The sequence below is a fragment of the Pelecanus crispus genome, chromosome 9 (assembly GCF_030463565.1).
Source record: "Pelecanus crispus isolate bPelCri1 chromosome 9, bPelCri1.pri, whole genome shotgun sequence".
Taxonomy (NCBI): domain Eukaryota; kingdom Metazoa; phylum Chordata; class Aves; order Pelecaniformes; family Pelecanidae; genus Pelecanus; species Pelecanus crispus.
In genome coordinates this window covers 43,587,676-43,613,024 of record NC_134651.1, presented here as the reverse complement: position 1 = coordinate 43,613,024, position 25,349 = coordinate 43,587,676, and the positions used below count along the sequence as shown (strand labels likewise).

The window sequence follows — 25,349 nt, the reverse complement described above, 5'->3', positions numbered from 1 at the left end:
GCTGCGTGCCAGGAGGCTGCGTTAGGGGCGGCGAGACGCGGGCACCGCTCTCGCCCGCTCCCCTCTGGGCAGGGTGGAAAGCCGAACGCCTGTGAAATGTCAATCATAGTCTCCTCCTTTATGCTCCCAGCACGTATTTTGACTCATTTAACAGCAAATGCTGACCTTACCTTGATACAGACGTGAAAGATATTTATCGTACGCAGTGACGTTTGTTCCTGAATTCACAGATAGCAAAGGGAACGCTTTCCGCCAGCAGGAAAAACGCTCCGTGCTCAGGTGGGGTTTCTCTTCTCTCGCGCCTACGTTTGTCCTGCTTGCGGCCACCACCCCGACAGTCTCCCTTGCCGACGCAAGCGGCGTGTACTTCTGCAACTCCGAATTGCCCTGTTAAAAGGGAGCCTGCTTCCGCGTCAGCGGGACGCGTCCGAGACGAGTGCCGGGGTTTTCCTCCCCTGGGAGCCGTGGCCTTTCCTGGCAAACCGTCCCCTTGTCATCGGGGCCTAAACGTGGACACTCGCCGTAGCTTCCCTGCGCGCTGAGATCCCCGAGCGGGATGGGAATTCACATCCCCAGAGGGAAAGGTCGGTGCGGGAAGCATTAGCGTTGAGGCTGCTCCGACTGTGCAACTCTCGAGCAAAATTAATACCGAAAAATCTGACAAGTTCTTAGCCTGCTTTGCTGGATCTTTAAGACCCGTACTAAAATTCCATCATCTCATCTTCCTGTTATTAAAATTTCAGCAAAATATAAAGTTTTCATTAATCTCCTGCAGCAAATTTAGGACTCTGAACTGGCAGTTGATTCAGCTTTTAGGACTACATTAGCTGGGATATTAAACAAAACGTGTCATTCTTCAATATCTTCTGTAAGAAGCTAAATCAGTTTTCAAACATATTTATACCACTTTATCTAACAGCATCTGAATGAGCATTTAGAGCTGAGATGCTTTATTAGCAGCTGGCATAGAAATTACTCTGCACAAAATTATATATCGCATTATAGTAATGTTTAAATTGGTGTTAATCCAACGTCATAAAATGTTAAAAAAAAAATCTTTGAAGTGAGTTATATTTTTTCAGTAATTGGCATTTCGGCTTAATGAGATGTTACCTTTTATAAAGCCGGTACCTGCAGTAGTAATGAGAATACTAATCGGTAAATAGAGCGCAGCTTTGGTGCCGCGGGGCTGAGATCAGCGTGCCCAAGGCTTTGCCAGCGTCACATCCCACGTGGGGGGATGCTGAAACACGGGGGAAGCGCGCCAGCGCGTGCGTCGCGGGCGGCAGCTGGAAATGCCGCGCTGGCTGGGGCCGGGCCCCCCTTCGCCGGGCTCCTTCCGGGGGCAACGGGCTGGGGGCGTCCCGGCGGGGATCCCACCCGGTCAGCCCCCGGGGATGTCCCTGCTCCAGGGGCGCCTCGTGTCACGCGAGAATCTGCCGCTGGGACGTTGCGCTGCTCTTCGCGTGGGATGCCAGCGCGTGTCCGAATGTCCGTAATGAATTAGGGATTCTGTCTTTGGACGGAGGGTGAGAATTTCCTCCTCCCAGAGACGTGGACTTGAGCGTTTTGTTCTTTCTTAAAAAGCCATCTGCAGCTGCGGACGCCGCAGCCGTACTTACATGCTAGCTGAATTGTGTGCCGTATTTTATAGCTCTCGTTCATTATTGTTGGCTTCTTTTGCAGGTTCAAGAGGAGAAGAGGTCTCGGAGGAGGACCCTCAGATCGATATAGCTACAGTTCAGGACATGCTCAGTAGCCACCATTACAAGTCCTTCAAAGTCAGCATGATCCATAGGCTTCGATTCACCACTGATGTTCAGTTAGGTAAATCAATCCGTACTATAACGCTCAGGAAAATGGAATGGTTCAAACCTTTGGCCATCTCTAACAGCTGACTGTCCGTCGCAGATGTTTTTAAAGCAATCGTTACCATGTTGGTCTATTTTATCGTGGAGCATGTCGCTTCAGAGTGGTGCTAGTATTTCAGCAGTTAAAAAAATTGCTTTCAGTTGAAAATACTTAAGTATTTTTATTATCCACAATCAGCTAGCACATGTTTCTTCTGAAAGAAGGCCATTATTTAATGACCCCATCTCTTTTTTTTAATCTAGGCTTCCTAATGGAAAGCTTCTTGCCAACTGTTTTGTTATTTTTAAATGAGGCTATGCAAAATTGGGAATGATTAGGTTTTTCCTTTTCTGAGAGTGAAAGGTTTTAACAACCAAGTGGAAATTTCAGGTGGAACAAAATAAAACTAGGGGTTTTATATTGTCCTTATTAGCTTTCTGAATGCTTTTGAAAACCCGAAGGCCAAGGGATGACAGAATCTTGAATTATAAAAGCCCCATTACTGTTTTAAAATGATTGAATGGCTTTTTATCTTTGTGTTTAAATTGTGAAAATTTGATTAATGATGCATTGGTAGGTGACCTGTGACATTCCTGCAAATACCTTCCATAAAGAAATGATTCAGCAGTAAAATATTAAGTGCCGTAATGTTTACAAAATACGTTTATTCTGTAGAATTCAGTAGAATTGTTAAATTTACACCATAGCAGTTCTGTATTATTGTCACTACAGTCTCCTCATTCTTCCATCCTTAAGCACATATAAAAGTATTTGTCTCTAAAATTTTTACGGAAGAGGCTTTCTTAGTTTATTTTCAACTGTCTTGTTAAGGAAGGATTTATATGCTGGTGCTGAAGCAGGACAGCGCTGGGCATGTTTTCTGCTTTTGAGCAAACTATCTGGGTGTGATAGTTTGCTTCCAGTGAAGTTTCACTCACTGTATCTGGAAAGTGTCAGAACTGAGAGCTTGAAAAGGTCATGACAGATCACTAAAGATAAATGGTTAAGGGAGAAGAGCTGTTAAATGAAACAAATGGCTTAAGTTGTGTAGCAGGGAAGGAGCTGACCCTGTCCAGTAGTGTAAGGACCATAAAATTTCCCTTCTATAACAGTATGTGAAGTTGTATATTTTTGATGGCTCTACACTGACAACGTGACTTTTATAATGTCATTACTTCTTAAAAATCAAAGAAAACTCCAGTGAGATATTCAAAGTTTGGGCAAACGTACAGCATCAAAATCTCTAAATAAAGTCAAAATAAGCGTATGTTGCTGGGTTTTCACATGAATGTTTTAAAGATATTAGAAGAGCAATGCTTGTACAATAAGCACTGAGGTGCTGTTTGGATTAGGGCTGCTGAGTGTTAACGTGTTCGTCCTCTGCGAGTGATGGACTGCTCCGTGCAATCTGAAATGTAAAAAACGATGTCTAATTTTTTTTCACCGCTCATCAGTAACCGTGGTTCGGGAGTAGTCTGTGTCAGTTTAACGATGGCCGGTTGCAAAGACTTTTCTCTGTAGCATTTTTATGTCATCAGTTTTATGTAACAGCCATAGCAAAGCGACAGTTTTTCTAGCAGATGCCGAGAATCCAAAATAATTCCATTGCTCCTTATTGACGGTATCGATGGTGTCGGGAGCTGCGCAGCAGCGTATCGGCTGTCAGGCTAGCTGAAATACCGTGCAGTGGTCACACTGAAAATATCCATGTGGCTTGGGGGGCGAGTCCCAGTTTCCCAGGCTTCACGTGGAAGGGTGTTTACATGTGACAGAACCCAGAAGTGGTGGAGAAGACACTCGGCGCAGCTCATCTCCACTCGTGCTGTCTGCTCCGACATTGTAAGGCGTGCAGACGTCACTGGATTTGAATAGGTTCTGTGCTGGGTTTCGTTTCGGTTGCATACAACAGGTAGCGATAGCCTGAGCTACGTTTGCGAATTACTGTTTGCGTGCTGGTACTTTTTGAAATGTTTTAGCTGTTTTGAGGCTTGATCGTTGAATTTGAAGCAAGGTTTACCAAAAATATTGGAGTAAGCTCGATCTTCTGTACGTCGTGCATAGTTCTCTAGTAAAAAGCGCTACGTAAATGACCACGAGAGGAATGGCCGCCTTTTGACCGGTGGCTTTATGACAGTGGAAGGCTTTAGCAGTAGCAGTTTAAGGTGTGGGGTTTTATGTTTTAGCTCATCTTACAGTGTAATGCACATACAGTAGTACTCTCAACAATTTCACAAAGGTTCTATCACGTTGTGAGGGAATGAGACACATTTGCTTGCGTATCACATTAGCAAAACTAAAAGAAGCATATTGTCTTGGAAAATTCCTGCTGGCAAGTATTTCAAAAGAGGGGGGGCAGTTGCAGACCCCAACAAAGGAAGCAAGAACAGAACAGTCTTACTGGACTAATACATCGCTGACACTTCTTTTGATAAAATGAATGAATTAAAAAAAATAGTAGGAGAAGCATTTTTACTTGGTTTTTGAGTATGACTAATTTGTGCTGCGATACAGAGACTGCAGAAGCCACATACACAATACTGTTTTGATTTTAGGTTTCAACACATACAGATTGTGAGAACAATAACACAAAAAAGACAGCATTCTTTGTCAATGTGCTCTTTGGATGTGTGTGAGCTTAAGCCAGTGATGTCGAGATACAGAAATAATGGATGAAGTATACAGCAACAATTTGCAGATAAAAATAATAGAAGTTAAAGTGTATTTTACATGATAAAAAAAAGATGAAAGAGGAGGAAGTCTGTTACATCTGAGATGGTTACAAAATCCATGCTTGGTGAAGTAGCCTCTGCTGAAAAGATTGATGCAATGGGGAGTGACCTTGGCTTGGAACAGGAGCTGGTGATGTATGTATGAGCATCTCTCTGCTAAATGGACCCAGATTTGTAGCACTAATATACATGGAAGCCCAGAACCAAACTCAGGATGGCAATAAATCAACAGCCACTTTGGGTGTCATTTCTGGTTTATATTCCACTATTGTTCTATCACTTTAATTCATGTCACTATCATCTGTTCATCTGGAACAGTTTTATATAATTTTCCAGTGGAGTTACCTGACAAATCCTATCAAATTAACAAGGTGCATTAACAGTATTGACTGACTGTGAATTCTGAAGTTGCAGGACCATACAGAGAAATTTTTTTAAGGATATTTTCAGGGGTGACGTTTGTAGGGGGAGGGATGGGGAAACAACCCTCGCACACAAAGAATTTGCACCTTTATTTTTAGAATTTGCCTTGACTTTTTCAGTGAGAAGAACTTGTACCATCAACTTCGCATATTTTCCTTAAACTACAGAAAATGCCATTTTGAGTAATTAACGATTACAGTGAACTAACAACGCCGATTTTAAATAATCTGTCCAAAATTAAATCACAAACCAAACTGGGCTCCAGATACAGCATCAGCCTGCTCCAATTACCTAGTTCTAGCAGTCCTTGCGTTAATTGGACTCTTGATACAAGTCTTAATTGAAACGTGATCCCTCTGATGTGACGTATGCTTGATGAAAGGCGCGTTCTTGGATTAGCGGAAGGCGGGAGGCGTTGGTGGCGTTGCTATGACCTGTTGAACAGCCAGGGTTAAAATGAGGGTAACCTGGCGTGAGCGGAAAGCGCTGCCGCAAGGAGCCCGCTGCGGGGTCTGCTCCTCGCTGCCTGGCTGCTTTGCTTTGAGAGTTGCATAAAATACAAACGAACGTGGTTTGCAAATTCTGAAGCTGTGACCAGACCTGGAGAAATACTGAGTTAATTTTGGAGGGCTCAGGAGAGTCGTTACACGTGTGGCATCTTACTTTTACTTTGTCACATCTCTTAAAAGTTTTATCATCGGCTCCTTTAGGTTTTCTTGTGCTTCAGACAAGCCAAGCCAAGGAAAATATGTGAAGTTGATGGTACAAGTTCTTCTCACTGAAAAATGTATTTGAAAGCGTCGCAGCCAAAACCCTCAAGAGGGAGAAGGTTCTCTCTGCTGTTTTTCCAGAGATGCAAGAGTTAAATGATGTTTCAATACTTTTTTCCTGTATTGCTTCCTTTTGCCACTTTCTCATGAGCTTCACCTATAACTCATGACGGAAGAGATGTAATTATTTTTAAGGCTCCAGACATCTTGATGTAAAAAGCACACCGGGAAGTTTGTTCAGTCGTGTCAACAGCTACTGAACAGCGAGCTTCTGTTCATCAGCGCGACGTAGCAGGGCTTCTGCGTCGCAGTGCTGCGACAGAGACCGCTGTAAATTCCAGCGAGCGTCCCGGGCCGGTTCCAGCACGCTGTTAGCCCTCAGCCCGCCCTGGCAGCGTCCCGCTGGAAAGGCTGTTCTCGCACGGCTTCGGGAGTCATGCGTGGAGGGGGGAAGAGGAATTTTCGAGTCCCGCTCACAAAAGGTGTGCGTAGGCTCCGCGCCGTGCCCGGGTCAGCCTGCACGCAGCAGTAGCGAAGCGCCAGCCATCTGGGGAAGCCCGTGCTGGGAAGCGGGGCCCGGCGCCCGTGCCAGGAGCGACACAAATCCTCAGCTTGCTTTCAAAGCAGCCTAATTAGAGCTGGCTTTAAAACGCCAGCAGTGTGAAAACGCAGAGCATCTCTGGGACTGGATGTCTTTGTTTATGAGTATCTGGGTAACACAAAGAGCGTTTCTGTAGCGCTGCGAATGGGTGTTGTCCTCTCCTGTAGAGGATAAAGCCTGTACACTGTGCAGGAGATAGAACAGGGACCGTGTGTGATAGTGTCTATTACGTATAATAGTGGTGATTGAAAAACTAGCAGTATCTTTTTATAAATCTTGCAGCTCATGCAGCTACTGCTTCCAGAAGAGCTCTGTATGTGTTGAGAAGGATTTTTGCTGTGATATTTCTTTCTTGTTGGTATGCTTATGCAGGAGGATAAAATGCAGATTATCAATGCAGTTTGATAACCATTTGCTTTGGGTTTCAAAAGCTCCTGTGCTTTCAGAAAGCCCAAAAGGGCAATATACTTTCATCCCATTTAAGATTTATAAAGTGTGTCAAATGGCTGATATGAAATCGCTTAAACAGATCACTATTGTGGCTCTCTATTCTTTCTCATCTCAGGTATTTCTGGAGACAAGGTAGAGATAGACCCTGTTACTAATCAGAAGGCCAGCACTAAGTTTTGGATTAAGCAGAAACCCATTTCAATCGATTCTGAACTCCTCTGTGCCTGTGACCTTGCGGAAGAAAAAAGCCCAAGTGAGTAGTCCTTTTTATTTATGTTCTCTCTTCTCTCCCTCCCTGTATGTGTTAGATGCCCAAAGAATTATTGCTACCATGTCCTTTTCTTTCTATAGGTGTATTTTATTCATTACAGGACATTTTTAATCTGACTCGATTCTGTTATAGAGAACACAACATAAACAGAGACACGTTTTCTGAGTGTCCTTTAACACTGCTTACAGCTAACGGCGTCATTAAGAGCGTTCCTTGCCCGCTGTCGGTAGCTGCTAACGCTGTCATACCAAGGAAACGCTGGCGTTGCCTAGCTGGTCTCTAGCCCCACAGCATGCTAGGCAAATACACGTTTCAACGTACTCGCAATTTTTTTGAACGTCTGAACATCCAGACTGGTTTTAAACAATTTCTTAGGTACAATTGAGGATCTCAGGCATACAGTAAGTATCAGCGCAGTCTAAATTTGCTTCAGCCGTGGCTGCAGGGTCACCGGGATTGCGACGTACCGCTCTGAGCGTTCGGTTTCAGGAAAGCAGTGGCCGTGCGTGGCCAGCGGTGATAGCTAAGCTAGCCGGAGGATGGGTTGGACGTCCCGGTTCAGCCAGTCATCAACAAGAGGTCAGAGTTTGCTACGTTCAGAGCGCGACTTCAAAAGCCGAGTGCTTTTGCTTGTTGTATCAGTGGAGTAATGAGAGTCTATATCTATAAAATTTGTTTTAAAAAGCACAAGATAGGCCCTGGGGGGATTGGGCAATGTCTCCCGGTGGTGCCAAAATGTAACTGTCTACTATCAAAAAGTAACTGCGGTTCAAAAGCTCAGATGGATTTTATTGCACTTGTGCTTTTGCAGGGTAGGGATGCTAAGTATTAAGTACTTATCTGCAAGGTGACAGAGAGGGAGAATTATGTGATACATATTTACAGAGGTAATGATCTGTTGAATTCTCTTGGAAGAGTAAATTTATGGCTACCACAGATTTTATCAGCAATTATTGAACTATATCCTTCTCCCCTTCATTACCCCTTCCTACTTCCATGTTCCTACTCCAGTCATTGTCTTCCTTTTCTGTCTCTCCAAGCAAGATTTCATGGTCCTTGGGATTCCATGGAGAGACTTCCCTAATGACCCGGCAGTCCAAAATGTGTGATGGTTACCTTTGTAGTTCAAGGTGCAGGTTGGCGCTTGTAAATTTATTAACACCTCTGAGTTTGTAGCCGCATTTCATTTCAAATGCAAACGCTTGTGGTGGTAAAATTGTGCCCACAAAACAAGGCTGTATCTGAAAAGCCAGCCTTGAAAGCCGAGGTTTCCAGCTCACACTTCATCAACACGCTCGTCTGAGACCTTCAGGCTGTCCCTGAACACCGCCAGAACTGCGTCCTGCAGGGGTTGGGGCTCTTCAGCCCGAGGCAGCACCCGCTGCTGTAGGAAATGGTGCTTGTGCCCAAATCCTGCCAGCCCAGGAAGAACTAAGGAGCAGAATTTCAACCCCCAGATGGAGTCCAGCAGCGGAAGGGCAGTACCTTCACATGGAGATGGTTGAATGAAGAATTGTGGTCACTTTGGAGAGGATGCTGACAGCTTACGACAAAGGCAACCTTTATGATACTGAGGATTTTTATTTCTCAGTTTCATGTGGCCGTCATAAACTTTTCCTATTAAATAAGTGTTCAGCATAGTTCCAAAAGGAGAAGATAATTCCTCCTGAAATCTGCTGACCTCTTCCTGATTCGCTAAAGATGTTCCAAAGTCATTATTTTGGGCCAGACTTTTAGTGTGACAGCTCAGAATGATACATTTTGGGGCACTCTTAACAGCAGATCAGTATCTCTTGAATTTTAAATGGAAAAAAGTTATTTTAGTAGCATAAAGGAATGAAACTCACTGTATTTCACAAGTTTTGTCTGTGATTTTTATCAGCATAGTGATAGATGTTTGTAGCAGAGTTTACATCAAAAATTATTCCCAGATCTTCCTTGAATGAATTATTGCAAAGAAAGAGAGGCTGAGTAAAGATAAGGTCTTTGAGTTCTGCAATATATTTTGTTTTCATGTTTTTATCTCTTGTAACACAAACACGCTCCATCTCGTCTTTCAGAAGTGTTCTGCACATGTAGCAGTGCTTGTACAGTTACACCGGGTGAAAACAGTGTCTGTTCTGTTAAGCTGCCTGCCTTCCCCAGACATTGGCAGTTGGGGTTGTAATGAGGTTGAGCGCTGCCTTGCTAGACTGGCTTCTTGTAATTCTGAAGAGAGGTGAAGGGTTCTCAGAAGCCTGCAAATGCGACCTTACGCTTTGGTAAGGGCCAGGGGTGTAGGGAGTGGAGTTTGGTCGCTGTGAACAGTGTAACTGGAGGCTTCTGCAACAATTGCTCTTCTGAACATGGTAGCTAACACAGTTTTATATTCCGTTAGCTCTTACTTTCTGCAGATTAAAGAGATTTCAGAGTTTTTACTGGTACTTTTCTGCAGAAATGTGAACGCAGAAATTGCGTATCGATGTAGTGGAGAGCCTCGTGCTTATTTTGTGTTAGTTTTCTCTGAAAAGACAGGTTCATGCAGCGAAGCTTTAGTGGCACTTGTGTGAGTGTTAAAGGACTCGACAACAAGAGGTGACGTGTTGTGAATATTTACGGAGAGACTCAGAGTTCTGGACGGGCTTGAACCTTTCCTGTGCTGTGAGTTCGCAGAACTAAGAGCTGCATGCAGTGAAAACAGAAAATGAAGTTAGAAAGCTTGGGCATCTAATCTGCCATTAGTGTGGGTATTGCAGGCAGGAATGGCTGATGATTTTTGTTTGCCCTTGTAGTAGGCCTGGGTCAGCATTTGAATTTTTATTTGTAAATTAAATCAGACTCCCTGAATTTAGACAGAGGGAAGAGGTAATGTCCCTGCTGGCTCGATCAAATGCCATTAGAACCTGAAAACACTGTGTATAAACGGCTTGTTTAAATCAGGTTCGGTCTGATTATCACAAGAGATTCTGAATGTTTTGAACCTTGAAAGGAAGCATCCTATCATTGAGAAATAAGATTTAAGCCTTAATAAAGTAGTTGTCATTTTTATAGCTGAAAAGAGCTTTGTATCTCAATTAAGCGTACATAATATAAAGTCTTAAGGAAGCAACGTAATACGTTTAATACAATTATATCCCTTTGCAATAGTGTAATATAAAGGAAATCTGATTCTGTTAATGTCTCTTACATTACGTGGACAAGGGAGAAACTTCAGTGTCACTGACCGCTGCCTTTTTACGAAGTGCACCGTGGACAAAGTGCGGCTGTGATGGATGCGTCGTGGCCGTCCCTTCCGAGGGCCGGGGCTGCCAGGCTGCCTCGGCATCCGCACCGCGGGAGCGCCGAGCCGGCGCGGATGCGTGGAGGGCTGAGCAGACCTCAGGGCAGGCCTTTTAGTGGCACAGAGGCTAATCAGTCGGGCAGACTTACAGTTTTCAAAATACGCGGGGTTCTTCCATTCATGTGTGGTTTACCATAGCTGCAGAAATCGGATTTATTTGATAATTTACTTGAAGCACTGAAGAAACATCCTCTGTGATCCTTTTTCTGCTTTTTTTTTGGTTTAGTAAAGCAGATACATCTCAGTTGCTAGGTCAAAATATCCTTAATATTAAGGTAGTCTAAACAAAGGTGTTCTGTAGGTCATGGAGTACATTGGTAACTTCGGTTTGTAATTTAATTGCCTGCTTTGCACCCTACAGCTTAAGATTTCCTTTAAATTCTTATTCCATTGTTGCACTGGGGCTTAACAGAGTGTTAACCTGGTAATAGGCACAGGGCCTCCCCATTATATGTCTCGCTATCGAGCGGTTCTGCATGACTAGTTAAAAAAGATGGCAAGAAGATTAATGAAAGCCGCCTGGTACAGAAGGGGGGTAGGTACCTTTGCAAGACTTCTAGCGAGGAGATATTAGAGCTGAACCAGAGCTTGGCTTTTTCTTTATCCTGTGACCTTTGAACCTGCCTTACTGTCGAGAGCTGCCAGCGGAGCCGACGTTTTGATTGATGTTGCTACACGAGTCAGTCTTTCCCATTGAATTCCACATCTGCACGAAAATAGCTTTTCTAGCAGTATTCATACTGGCTGTAAGTGATAGCCAAAGGGATGCCTGAAACGCTTTTATGTAGTTTTCATTTAAAGCTAAAGGTATTTGATGTTTTAATTCAGTATCCAGATCCCCCAGATTATGCACGTTGGGTAGTACTAATTTAATGAATTCATTATTGGGTTGTGAAAGGACTAAAAACATGCAGAAAGCATTGGGAAGGCATGGATTCCTGCTGCTTGGGGAGCTTAAATAGAGATGTTGCACGTTTGCTCAGAGCCCTGCAGTGGAGCCGGAGCAGAGAGGCAACATTTATCTGTGTGCTCTGCAAATGGTGCCCAAAACATTGCGTGGTAGTTCCTAATATTCATGTTCCCGCTGTGAAGAATGCGGTGGGTGAAATAATAGGAGAAAATTCGTACTTGATAGGAGACTAATCCCAGATTCTGATCAAAAGGTACAAAATAGGTTCAGCAGAGAAAACGTTCCCAAACTTGAGGCTTGGAGTGAAAGAAATCTCGAAGTCTGTAACCGAAAGAAATGCGCGCAAACGCGTGTGGACGTGCCGTTTGCAGAGCGGTTAAATGCCTCAGAGGGAAGGCAGCGGCGGCACAGATGGCGCTTGGGCTTGCTGCCGTTCCCGTTTTCTGCGGCAGGCTCAGGATGGTGCCCGGCTCGGGGGGCCAGCCTGAGCCCCGGCCAAAGGCCAGGGGCGTCGGAGGCCTCGCGAGCGGCCGCGGCTTTGGCAAGGGCTCGCGGGCCGTGCCCCGCCAGAGGAGGGGTCCGGCGGCGCCGGGAGCCGCGCCAAGCTGCCGGCGCGGCTGAAGGAGCGGGCAGCGGTTCGGTGACCGCTCGGCTGTCCTGCGGGAGACTCTCCTGCCTGCCGCCCCACGGACGCGGCTGCAACTTATTAAATGCATCCCTATTGAACAGCCTTTCCATAAAAGTACTCTGGAGCACAATCGGGAGTGTGCATTGCCTCATCCTTTTAACAAATATGTTTTGTAGCCCTATTAAAAGGGGTCTTCATCTATCCTGTCAAAGCTATTCTGCTGGGGTTTTTTAGTTTAATTACACTATCCAATTAAAACTCCTTGCTGCATTTTGATTCGCTTCTCCTTGGGCTTGAGTGGATATGACATTTACAAGGCTCGCCTTTCAAGCAGACAATGGCGTGATTGATGAGGTGCAGACGCAATGAAGGAGGCGATTGCCATGTGGAAACGCTGCTTAGTGCATTTTGATTTATTTATCATCTTTTTTCCCAAACAAGGTTGCTGGTGAAGAGGTTTCGGGCAACCCCGAGTTCCACCTTAATTTTCACTGTTCTTGCAAAAATCTTTATTAGTATTCTGCCTTCGATAATAATTCGAAGAAGAAACAAAAGGCTTTGGGGAAAAAAAAAAATCCAGATGTGTGAATAGTTACCAGAATTTGACATAAAGTGGTTGTATGCAGCACTGTAATTGCAACTCTGCTTTCAGGACATCTGGAAACAAGACATCCACTAAGAGCAATGTTTTATAGTAAGCCTACAGTAGAATATAAAGACCTGAGTTGTAGGGAAAGCTATTTTTTTTTTCTCTTAACATCGATATCATTTGTTCCCACTTAATGCCTTGGTTGGAAGGAGATCCACCAGGTTCGTGGTGCGCAGTCCGAACTCATCGGTGGTTCCACTCATATCGGTGGGGTCAGGATTTCATCCATGACTTCGACTGCGGTCACTACCTGTGAAGGAGGCGTCGCCTCTAAAATATGTACCGCTCAGGTAAATACTGCTTGCATGAAACGGGCTTAACCCCACTTCCACGCTCAGGACAGCGTTCCTGTTCAGTCTGTGTCCCTTAGCGGGCTCGGTACCATATCCCTGATAATCGGCTGGGGCTGCAGTGCAACTCGTGACGTCCCTCTAGAAGATAACTTGTAAGTTTTCCTGTTATTAGAGGTTGTCAGGATGGGTGTTTTGATGGTAATGCAACACTTGCATTTTTGTAGGACCTTCAGGCCCCGCTCCAGGGTCACAGCGTTGTTTTTGAGGTAGCACAAATGGATTTCAAACACAGAGTCCCTCCCCAAAGCTTTTAGATTAAATATAAGAGTGGTTGGTGAGCAGAGGTTACCCCATGGGAGTGTTTTAAGTAAATCTGTCTTTGTACAGAAACATCGCTCGTGGATTTTATTTTCGTCGCTCCTTGCCTGTTTACCAGTATATTTCTAATTCTTTGTAACGCCTTCTGAGCCTGTGAGTAGAGATTTCAAGGTTTGATCCTGTTGTAGCCATGATTTCTGAAATGGTGAAAATCTGCAATGATGTCAAATGATGCCCATAAGTGTTTTGTTCTTCAGAGAGGTCTTTCTCTAGCTATTTATTCCACTAATAACTCTTAATTGTTGACTTCTGCCTTATGGCCCTGTAATGACAAAGCAATCATCAAGGTATATTGAAAAATTAACATAAATTTGCATTTCCCAGTGTTTGTTTTCTGTTTTGTCCAATTCATGAATATTCTTTTCATCCTCTGTCTAATTAGTGATTTAATTCAGTGCATACTGTTTTAAAGAGTGCACTGGCAAGAGAAAAGGAGGCTTTTGGTACAGCCTGAATGGGGGGATGGGAGAGGAAGAAGAAAAACTATTTCTAGTCTTGGCAGATTCAGTAAAAAAAAAATTGTCTTTTCTTGTGCAAATTCAAATCCTTCCAATGTTTCCCAGGCAAAAAGTGTATTTTTTTTGACTCTCTGATAAAGAGTTTGTTACTTAGATTAAAAAGTGAAATTTTTTTTCGCCTGTTTCAAGTGAAGTATGGTAGACGGCAAAGTTTTTGTCTATTTTCCCAAGATTGTAACTTGCAGAAATTTGCAGAAGATTTACCAATGAGTGTGTAAGCACTTTTCAGTCAGTAATTCTGGCAACTGTCATTCGGCAGTATTTCTTACCTGCTGCATGTAGACACGGAAGCAATGAGATGCTGGGGGGTGAAGCGCGGGGCGGGGGTTGCTGTTTGCGCGAGGGCTGTTTCACCAAACCTGAGCAAGACAGGGAGGAGAAACGCCAGCAGCGGCTTTGCATCTGGCTGTGCTGCTGGGTTCGCGAGGATCGCTGCTTATGCCGTAACTAGCCTCTTCCTTCACTTTTTTTGGCGGTAAAGTAACGTCAAAATTAGGAGATATGCCACACGATTGAATTTCAGACATCGTGCTGAAAGAATAAATGAGCTCTCCTCCTTTGCAGTGAATTAGCATCTTGCCCTTCCGCCCGAGCCTGCTGTAGGCATTTCTCCAGGTGTAACCACACAGGAACCTATTAGTGTTTGAGAGGAAGAAAAGATTTATCAGCGTTCAGAGCGGAGGCCAAAGGGCGCCTACGGTAGGATGTTGTTTTCCTGCTGTCGCGGTGAGGTTAGCCCCAGCGCGGGCTGGGGAGGCACGGCGGGAGCGGGGCTGGCGCGGGGCACCCGCACGAGACCTGCTCGGCTTGGCGGAGCGCGCCCTGTGGGTTGCACCTACGTCGTGACAGAAGCCCGTGATAACAGATGAGTTTCCGTCATTTCATTTGCCTTCCATAAATGTTGTAGCAGATAAACGTAGTTGGGAATAACGTGTATTTTCCATTGTACGGCCGATGAATTCTGGTTGCAAAATATTGAAGGTTCCCCCTGTTCAGTTCACCCCTGCCATGCGCTGCAGTGGCTGACATGAAATACGCTGCTGCGTGGTCTCGGGGCAGGGCAGTGGCGGCTGCTGGAGCTGAACGCTTGTGTCTCAGACCTGCGAGCTAAAGGACCCCAAACCATTGTTCACGTCGGAGTCGTGGTAATGAGGCCGTTCGTGCAATATCTGCATTTGTTTTAATTCTGCCGTCACATGCGGTAGAAGCCACTTGAGCTGCTGCTGTTTGTTACCAGATATTCTTATATGGAAATATAAAACCATTGAAGTTCCTATTGATCTCTGAATTGTCAAGGGTGGTGCTCTATTGGAAAGAGGTACATCACATATTTAAGCACTCTTGGAAATGGAAATCAATCTCACAATTCATAAATTCCATCTGGCTAGAATAGTAGCAGAGCAAAGTGCCAGTTACGATTTCAATGAACTAATATTTCACGCTGTAAATAGTATAATGTGGACACGGAGCACATAAACATAATGCTGTAATGGGGCTTTCTAAAGAAAAGTCTTCTTAGCTTCTTTCCACTAAATCACCTGTCAGGGCATGGGACCGGGTTACGCGGCCGGCACGGCAGGTTGTGCATAACCGCGGCAGCGCGGCATCCCCTGCGACTCCCGAGAGTCCGTGCAGGAGCGCGGGTCCATGGCTCAGCCAGCGCCTTGCCGGAAAGGCGGGGACCGGAGCAGCCTCCGTACCGGCAGGACCGGGAGCACGAGCGCTGCCCTTGGCTGTGCTGCGGCCGCCGGGCTGCCCGGCGTGCTGTGCCGGAGCGGTGCGGGGTGCCGGCGTGGCGCGGGGACGGCGCTGGGCTCCCCGGGGGGAGCAGGGCGAGCTCTGCCTCCTGCTACAGGGCACGGCGAGGTTGTTATTGGCATCTGTTGCTCTAATTGTCATCGAAAGAGCTGACTCCTCACAATCCTAAAATAAGTGCTTGAAATAAACTTCTGCGTTCTGCTTCTGTCAGCTGTAGAAATACTTTTGCCGGAAAGGAGGAGTAAATCGCCGGTTTAAAAGAAAGGTGGGGGTACTGGGGAGGGTTTCTTCATCAGGCATGACAGAGGCTGTGCTCTCACTTAATTTTCATATTAATATTTCATTCTGTGGTTCCGTGCCCTACCTCTGCGGGGTGGTGCCTGGCAGGGCGGCAGAGCTCCGGAGGAGCCCGCCGGCGGCACGCTGGCTCTTCCTGCTCCCTGCGTCCGACGCTGCCTGCGCCGCTCCTACCGGGCGGCCGCACGGCTGCACGCCCAGCCCGCTCTCCGCCATGCAAGCAACACACACGTTAAGAGGTTTTGTGTCCGCGCTGTTGGCTTGACAGGGCAGCTCGACGCTTGTTTGGGGGAGCCCTGGGTGGGTGGGTTTGGGTGCTGTGGGAGGGGTGGATTTGGGTGCTCTGGTTGGGGTGGATTTGGGTGCTGTGGGTGGGGTGGATTTGGGTGCTGTGGCCCTGCCTGCGCCGCGCCCGCCCCGCTGCTGCCTCCCCGTTCCCGGGGAAGGACTGCCAGCCCGCGGGCAGGGAACCGGCTGGAGAGGGGTGCTGGGAGATGCGAGGCCGTTCCTCGGCTTCTGGCGCTTTCAGAGCCCGCCGGCATTTCCCACCGGCTGAGCCATGCTGCGGGCAGCTGCCTCCGGAGCAGCCGGCGAGGTCAGCGTTGGGAGAGCGGGCTCCTCGGCTGGAAGAAAACATCGAACAAAACATCTAAACCGGGTGAAGGGAGTCTTGACCCGCACCAAGAACCACCCGATGACCTCCCAAGACCCAAAACAAAGAACCTCGTTGGAATCCTCCAGACCGTGTTTTGTGCCATTTTCATTTTTAGTAATCGGTTTCTGTAACTGTGTGTAATATTAAATGTCCAAGGAAAACTGTGGTGGCTGATGGGGCGCGGTGCTGCGTCACGTCCCCGGGAGCAGTGCCCGGGCGCTTTCGGGATCATAAAGATGCTGAATTCAGTCCCAGGCAGAGCCTGGCGTGCATGCATTAACATGCTAATGAGCTTGTGGCTAGGAATTCCCGCATTTTTAGTACCACCGAGGCATCATTTGTCAAATGATTTAAAGGGGGTTTTTTTTATTATTATTAGCCAATTTTTCAATATAGACTTTATATTCCAGATTAGTGCATCATAATGGTGTTTAATTAACATGCCACAATAAAATACTCGTGTCTCAAATTTTCTGGCCACAGATCTGATCATATATCAGTCACTTTTTGGAAATCTGGAGAATTAGATAATGTAAATAAGATTTCAAATTAGCTTTCCTCCAGGAAAGACCTGAATTTACAGTAACGTGGCCGTTACTTTACAGATTACTAACTTTGACCTTTGAACTGAGTAAGTTCGGAGAAAAATGGTGGAAAAGTATCATGTATAGAATATGCTAAATTATAATTTTGAAGCCACGAACATCCATAGTGGTGAAGGATATTTTGCCTTCCTGCATGTTCTGCATACGGACCTTCATGGTAAAGCCGTCCCTGCCGTCCCGCCTGCCGCGCTTGCCGAGGTCGGTAGTTCCCGTGCCGTTCCCCAAAGGCAGCCACGGCGGCTGGCCGCGCACCTCGTGTCCCTGTAATCCCTTCAAACCTCCCTTTGGGACTGAGCAGCCTGCCAGCGAAGCGCTGCGTAGGTAGAAATTGCAGTTGTACTTTCATTTTGGTTGTCCTGCTTGTAGGAGGTGAGGTTGCTGGTTTGAGTATCTTTCGTGGCATCGTCGCTGCACCCTTTTGTACTTCACAGCGGTGACACGTGCCTTCGCCGTAAGCAACTGGGTGGCTTTGGGTGGTGTTTTGGGGAGAGGTGGTTGGAGTGATGATTCTGGGGTTAATTGGCCTTTGATTTTAAATATAACACTTATCTTCTGCATGGGATGATTATACAGCGAGTAGTTACATAAAGTAGTCCTAATGTGGTAGTTTAACTGAAATATAGTCTTGGGCTGAACGGGAGCTAACTAGCCATTTGATAGATTTTTGCGTTTCCTGCAGTGGGGATGTGATGGGAAAACGAACTTTATTGAATAGGGTTCAGCTGCTCCTGTAAGCCACCACTTGCCTTAAATTGAAATGACATGAGAAGCCTGTCAGCGTTTCATTACTTCCTTCTGTTGTGCTGATGGTATGCTAAGATCACCATCTGTGTTTTTCTTCTGTCAGGCACACAAGCTCTGCTGAAACTTTACAGGAATATTCTGAACAGGTTTTTTTCTTATCTTTACAGGTCATGCAATATTTAAACTTACATATCTAAGCAATCATGACTACAAACACCTTTACTTTGAATCAGATGCTGCTACTGTCAATGAAATTGTACTGAAGGTGAGTATTAAATTTTAACGTGACCCAGAATCCTGGGTGTTTTACCACTTGTTAGACATGAACGTATTCAAGGGGCTCTGGAAGTACATGAATGGTGCAGTGCCCGAGGATCGCGAAGGTGCATTTAACCTACCAGCCTAGGTGCTTGGTGCCGATTATTTTATTCATTTTCAAACAGCCATATGGGAGACTGCCTATTTAGAGTCACAGAATCATAGAATCGTTTAGGTTGGGAAAGCCCTTTAAGATCATCCAGTCCAACCATTAACCTACACTGCCAAGTCTACTCTAAGCCAGTCAAGGGTAGACTAGACTAAAATATTTTTGTATAACGTTTCCTTTTATACTTGTTTCTAGTTAAGAGAATTCCAATTTTCTGTGGAATTTCATAGAAAAACACCAAATTTTATTGTGTCCAGGTGGTTTCCACCTCCAGATGCGTGAGACGGTCTGCAAGCCCCGTGTCATGCCGGAGGTGTGGGGCTGCGTGCCTGCGTCCGGCAAAGCGCCGCGGTGCTGCCGTGCGGCTGCCGGCGCGGGGCCCGGCCTCGGAGAGCCGGGAAGGGCGCCTGGCTCGCCCGGAGCCGGGATGGCGAGGAGCTGCGGGAGCGGCCGCCCCTGGGCTGCGAGGAGCCGGAGGAGCCGGAGCGGAGCTCGGCAGCAGGGCGGGCGGCCGAGCAAAGGTCCCGCCACCACGGGCGCTTTCGGAGCCGGAGTTAGCATTGGGAGGTTTCAGGAGGCTCCAGCGAAAGCGTGCGCTGGCGCGGTGTTGGAGGCCGCAGGCTGACGCCGGGTTCGTGGCTCCGGCGCCGGGCCAGGCGGAGGCGGCCCCGCGGCCGGGACAGCCCTTCTCTCCTGCCTTTCGCGCGGCTTCTCCAAACACAGGTGCTCGTGCAAGCACAAGGGTTCTTTTTCCCACCATGATGCTTTATCAGAAGTGTTTGCTTTTCTTGTGGCTCGGTACATACACATGCTGACTTACATTCTGAAACAAATTTTTGTAGCACTTTTGGAAGATTAAACTTAATTTTCCGTAAGCTAATATTTCATAGCAGTTCAAAATGTAAAAAGCAGTAATTTTGGCAAGCCATCTGTTACGTTTGCTTTTATTTTCTGTGTGGAGTTTAGAGGATTGCTAAATAACTGACATACGAGAAAATAATTTTTATTAATAACGTAGAAGGTGAATGTATTTTGGGGGTTTTCTACTTACTTCATGAACCCTTAGGCCAATTCTTTTGTTCCTACTTTATCTTAAATACGCTACTGTAGTCCAGAACACTTGACACATCTGAGACTGGCCATAAAAGAAAGCTAAAAAAAAAAAAGATTTGCTATGAATAACATGAATATTCAAGAGAGAAATACTATTGAACAGTATGTTTTTTCTTAAGTTGCCAATTGTTTATATAGAACATTTTCTGATTTTGTGCATAAGTTACCAGTTTGTTTTCAATGCCGTCAGCATTAGGAGTCGCAGAGGAATCAGACTTTTCAAATTAGGCTTTTTACATGATCAAGTGAGAAAGACCGAGGCTTTATTGACCATGAAAATTCCCTATATTTTTATGCCTTAAGCTGTAATATGCAATGAAAGTGAAACACTCTACAGTGCATAAAATTGTGCAAGTTTTAAGCCACAGCATATTAACCAGCTAATGGCAGACCAAAGGGCATTTTTATCTTTTTGATTCTTGCATTAACCTTCCATTAAAATTATCTATGTGATTATCACAAAGCACTGGAGATAATAAATTTAGGGAATAGCAGGCTTGTTAAATATCATTTAAAAATGCTTTCGTCAAGTAAAATGTGCCAAAATACAGGGAAACTGTGAGATTAGCTGAGTATGCAAACATCGTAATGAAAGAATTATTTTTATTGAAGCCGATAAAGTCTTTTATTGAAGCCCATGACTATATGAGAGCAGCGCTCGGGGTCTTCACGACTTGCTGCGTTCGCCCGGAGGTTTGGGCGACAAGGGCGAGGGGAGAGAGATGCCGAGGGCCCGTGGCCGCCCCGTGCCGCCCTCGGCCGAGCCGAGGGCCGTGGCAGGGAGGGCCGGCAAGCGGCCCCACGCGGAGCGGGGCTCTCCTGGAGCTCCGCGTTGTGTCTCTGCCGTCATTTTGTTGACGGGCTTCGCTAAAGCCTCGTTCGGCTGGGGGGTGCGAGGGTCCCTGCCCTCCCCGGGCTGTCCCGCTGGAGCACCGAGGACATTAAATACCGTTTCTTGTCTTGCAGGTTAACTATATTCTAGAGTCGCGAGCAAGCACAGCCAGAGCAGATTATTTTGCTCAGAAACAAAGAAAACTGAGCAGGAGAACAAGCTTTAGCTTCCAGAAGGAGAAGAAGTCGGGACAGCAGTAACGCCTAGCCTCGAGGAGAGCCTGTCTGCCGAATTCGGAGGAGGAGGTGCTTCCCACCGCCCGAGACAGGTGGGAGCCAGGACTGCGGCGCTCCTGCTGCCAACAGGCAGGAGCAGCCGGGGAAGAAATCTGAATTATCCTGTGTCTCACGGTTGGAAGATTATCCCTCGTTGGTGATGGGAAGTCTCCCCTGTGACAAAAATAAAGAGCCATATCAGCCGGAAAGAAGACTGTTACGCTTCAGGTTCCTTTGATTAGAAATAAGAGAATGACGTAGACTGGCATCATTTAATTACTGTATTATGTACAATCACAAGAAGAGATGTGATTACATATTATTTCACAGCCTGGTTAAAATAAATTATATACATCTGTAATACACCCACGTACACACAGGTATTGCTTGTGACATGATCAAATTTCTAAAAACAAAATGTAGGACAAATGTATCCATTTTTACTATTAATAAACAGATGTAATCTTTTTCAAGGTCCATATGATGCACAGTTCTTTTGGGGGGAGGCTGTAGTCCCAGATGGTTTCACTTCTGTTGCTGAAGTGCAGGAGGCAGCCGTGAGCCAGGGAACAGCAGCCGTGGCAGGGGAGCCGATTTGTGAAGAAACGCTGAGACAGTCAAGTCTGTTGTGGTTTGTTTTGTTCAACAATATTTTTATTTAACTGTGCTTTTCAGCTTTGCGTACGTTTTATTGGAAGTTACTTGCTCGAGTCAGCACGGTGTTTTGAAACCAGGGCAGTGTCTCCGCAGCTGGAAGGAGAGCGTCCTCCTGCCCGCGTCCGCCCGTGGTCCCCGGCTGCTGCTGCGCTGGGGTCTGCTCTTCCTCTCTGAGACAGCTTGCACCTGAGAAATGCCTTCACCTCTTCTTAATATTAGTCTTTAAAAATAAAAAATAAGACCTACTTGTACTGGGATTTGTAACTATTTTGGCCTTGTCCATCCTTAACACATCAGGGAACACGTGAATGGGGTTACTGGGAACCGGAGCTGCATTTTTGGTTCAGTTCACCAGAGGTGTCCTTCATAAATCTTTCCAAGTGGTTGGCGCTGGAGCTCTCCGCACTGCTGCTGTGGATTTTGTATCAAGGGAGCGCCCTCGGTTCCGAGAGGCATTCGCCCGCGGCCGGGGCCGCAGGACAGGCTGCAGCGCCGCGGGTCGCTCAGGCAGAGCAGGCTCCCCGCTGCCGCCCAGCCTCGCCTGCCGCAGCGTGGCCTCTCCCGCCGTCCTGCCGTGCTTTTGTACAGAGAAAACTTTCTGAGCCTTAACACGTAGTTTAGGAACAAACACTAAGGCAGAGAGGTCTACTTGGCACTTACCTGTTGCGTTTAAGTTCTCGGTTTTTCAAGGTTTAACCCTCCCAGAGCCGGTGTCGGTGCTGCCTCGAGAGGGGAGCCCTGCCCGCACCGCGGGGGCCACTCTTCACTGTACAGTCTTCCATGATATCTGCAAAACAAGAGAAACAATATTTTATAGTATGATATTAAATTTTTTAGTATTTTATATGCGCAGACGCAGCACAGATGCAATGGGGAAAGACCCTTCGAATAATGCAATGTAAATGACTCCTTTAACCAACTCTGTGAACTATTTAACATTAAAGTTGTTATGTGAATGTTCTTTTGCCACCCAGTTTCAATTCTTTTTAAGTGAACTAAAAAATTGCCTACTTCGGTATTAGAAACTGCAGAAGCCTCCTACTTGTTTCCATGGCCGTAATGCTGTTGCCACCCACTTACGTTTATTTATTATAAGTAGATACTCAGTATGTGCACTATTTTGCTTTCAGTAAAGCCTGAAGATTGACGTAATAAAAAAATCTCTGCTGTCTAAACTGTGGTAACGTTTGTGGGCGCATAGTCGCTTGCCCGGAGCACGTGCGTTTACACCATCTCGTAAATCACCTTCCACCGGCTTTACGTTGAGTGCAGCCTTCCCGCGGAGCCGGGGCAGGCAGCGCAGCGCGTTCCCGCAGAGCACGGCCGGGGATGCGACGCTGCTGCTGCGGGATGCTCCGAGGGCTTGGTGGGGAGCGGGCGAGGCGTGGAGCCCGGAATGAGTTCATTTGCTCCGAAAGACCTCTTCACGGTTTAGAAGTGAATTTACTTACAAAAATCAGATCCAGTTGAATGCACGACGTGGAGGAAACCTTCCTTAAATTCCGGAAACGTCCAGCTTTTCAAGAGCTGAACAGCCTCTCCCTCAGAGTAGACGTTTCTACTACTTAGTGTTTGCTGAAAGAGTTAAATGAGAGCTCATGGTTGCAATCTGTGTGCAGCTGAACACAAATCCATCACTGGGCTGGTCTTTCCCCGGTAGTTGTAGATTTAATTGATTCAGATGGGCATTCAACTGGGTCAGAAAAGCAAGCTGTTCCTTCCGTGCCTTGTTACTGGGCTTCGGCAGAAGAGGGTGGCTGCTGGCTCACGTAACAAGGATGGCTTCTCGCTGACGTGCATCGGTAGCTGTTGGAGGCATCAGAGCTTTTCTGAATTTTCTGCTGTTGGAAGGGGACCTGGCTTGCATGCCCACCTGAAGTTTTACGGTCACTTGCACCTCGGCGAGCAGAGTCTGCGCTTGCAAAAAACCACGGGCACAGTCCCAGTGAGAGTCAGGGAGCGCAAGTGCTGTGCGAGTGCAAACACCCAGCGATGCTTCCCCTCGCAGCACCGGGAGCCGCGGGGGACTCGTACCTGCGGGCTGGTCTCAGCCCAGGCGCCTGCAGCAGCCGGTGCTGCTCACGGCCGCCCGCTCGCTGCCCATCTTGCCCATATTTGCACAAAAAAAATGCTGCTCAGAGGGTCCCGAATCCACCAGGAGAGATGGGTGACCTCTGCGGTGAGACCCCCGAGGTCATTCGTGGTGCTCCTGGCTGGCTGAGCATCCCTCTGCGAGATTGGTGCAAGAATGAAAAAGCTGCTGAGCAGCTTTGCCTACTCGGGAGGGGTCTCTCGGGTGGGGATGGCCGAGGCTGCTGCAGCCGCAGCCAGCGCAGCGTGGGGAGGCGAGCCCTTGCCGCCTCCTTGCTTTTAGCAGAGTACTGGGAAGCAAAAGGGCGATCTGTTAGCAGAGGGCACCCCGGCACGTGCTGCGCCCAAGGTGAGAGCCCCGGGGCGCCTGGCCAGACCCGAGCTCTGCCAGGGCTCTGCAGGGCTTTGCCGTCAGCTCCAGGAGAAGCAGTTTGAGCCAGCGGCTCCTTTGGGTTTAGGCTGGCAGGAGCCTGGTGTGTCCCGGGGGCTTTTGGAGCTGCCCCTCCAGCGGCCGTGGCAGGGCTGGGGCCCGGCTGGGAGCACAGGCTGCACCCCCGCACCGGGACAAGCGGGCAAAAACCATCGTACAGCCCTGGGTGCAGCCCTGAGATTAATGGGGGGGGTTATTTATGGAGACATGTTTGTAATGGGCCCATGAATTTCATGGAAATGCGCTGCTGTGGCGGCGTGTGGTATTGGGCGCTGCTGCGGCTAAAATTAATGCCCCTTAAATCACACCCCAGTGCGGCCTCCCCAGTACAACGCTGGGACGAGGATGGAGACGAGGGTGCGGATGCATGGGCGCAAAGGGGCCAGCGGGAGGGTGCCCCGCGCCCCGGCTGGGTGCTGCTCCCTGGCACCGCTGCAGTGCCCGCGGCGGGGGGCCCGGGGCCACCGCCAGCAGCCGAGGCACGGGGAGGGCCAGCCCCGCGCACAGCCCCGCGCTGCCGCTGCCGCTGCGCGAAGGGTTAAGCACTGTCATGTTTTATTCTCCCCGCACACCTCTGCTTAAATGCAAAAAAAGAAAGAAAAACTCAACAGGGTGTTGTTCGCTCTAAAAACCCTAAGCATGATTTGTGAACTCTCACAGCCTCGGTAATCTCATCAGAGTAATGGGATTATATTTCAAATCACCATGGCCTGTTCATTACACATTTAAACTCCTTTGACAGAGGAAAAGTTAAATAAAATGTGTGCGTCAGCCCTGGTTGACTTTCCCAGTTCTCTTTCTTGATTAGACAAACAGATGCTGAGCTCCAAAATGAAAAAATAATGTGCTCATTTATTCATTTTTCTGACAAGTCACAATAGATTTTTAACTACAAATGAGCCCCCTCCCCAGGTGGGGAGCGCGGGGGCAGCACGCGCCGCGCCGTAATGGGCTCCGAGCCGGCAGCTGGGGCTAAACTGGGGCACAAGTGGTCATTTCCGCAGCGCGAGCGCAGGGACGGTGCCGCGATTCCCCCGCCGCCGCCGCCGCCGCCGCTGCCGCCTGATGAATTTCTCCAAGGAGCTGATGAACGGCACTTGCATTCCTGCCGTGAGCGCAGCCGCCGCCGGCAGCAGCACGGCCCTGGCCGAGGCAGCCCTGTGCGAAAAGCCCGGACCGTGGGCATCCACCGAGGTTTCGGGCACATCCTGCTCGGCTCCGCTCGCCCAGGCTGAAATGCACCCACGAGGCAGTGCCGGGGCTGCCGTGGCCATGGGGGCTGCCGTGGCACGGCCACGCTGAGCACCTCCCGCCACAGGAGCGGTACCCGCCCTGCTCACCGGCGCGCCCGGCCGCCTTGCTCCACACCATTGCAAAACTGACTTTTGCACAAGCATCCCCCCGGCGTGCCATGGCAGGGAAGCAGCTGAGCTCGGCCGGAGCTCAGCCGGTGCGGTGCCCCCGCGTCCTGCGTGCGACCTCGGCGGTGGAGTTCCCATCTCTTCCCGGGAAGCGCCGATGAAGCAGCACACGTGCCTTGGGGAGGCATCGGGGCTGCCGGTGGGCTGGGCTGCACTCCCCGCTGGAGAGGAGGGTTTCGCGTCGGGGAGCGCTGGGGCTCTATTAGGGAGCTGAAATGCCAGATAATTAGAGATACACCAGCAAACACCATTAT

The 25,349-nt window shown here is 47.7% G+C and overlaps 1 protein-coding gene across 4 annotated transcripts in view; it reads left to right on the top strand.

Moving 5' to 3' along the window:
* MAPKAP1 (MAPK associated protein 1) overlaps positions 1-21,165 on the top strand; it is a 109,079-nt gene extending 87,914 nt beyond the window's left edge. For 3 of the 4 annotated variants that reach the window (XM_075716635.1, XM_075716634.1, XM_075716633.1), the window contains 4 exons: positions 1,687-1,827; positions 6,940-7,077; positions 18,017-18,114; positions 20,356-21,165. In XM_075716635.1, coding sequence (XP_075572750.1) covers positions 1,687-1,827; positions 6,940-7,077; positions 18,017-18,114; positions 20,356-20,481 — 503 coding nt within the window. In that variant the 3' untranslated portion in view covers positions 20,482-21,165. The remainder of the gene's footprint in view (positions 1-1,686; positions 1,828-6,939; positions 7,078-18,016; positions 18,115-20,355) is intronic. The other variant, XM_075716636.1, reaches the window with a different exon arrangement.
* Positions 21,166-25,349: the final 4,184 nt, after the last annotated feature.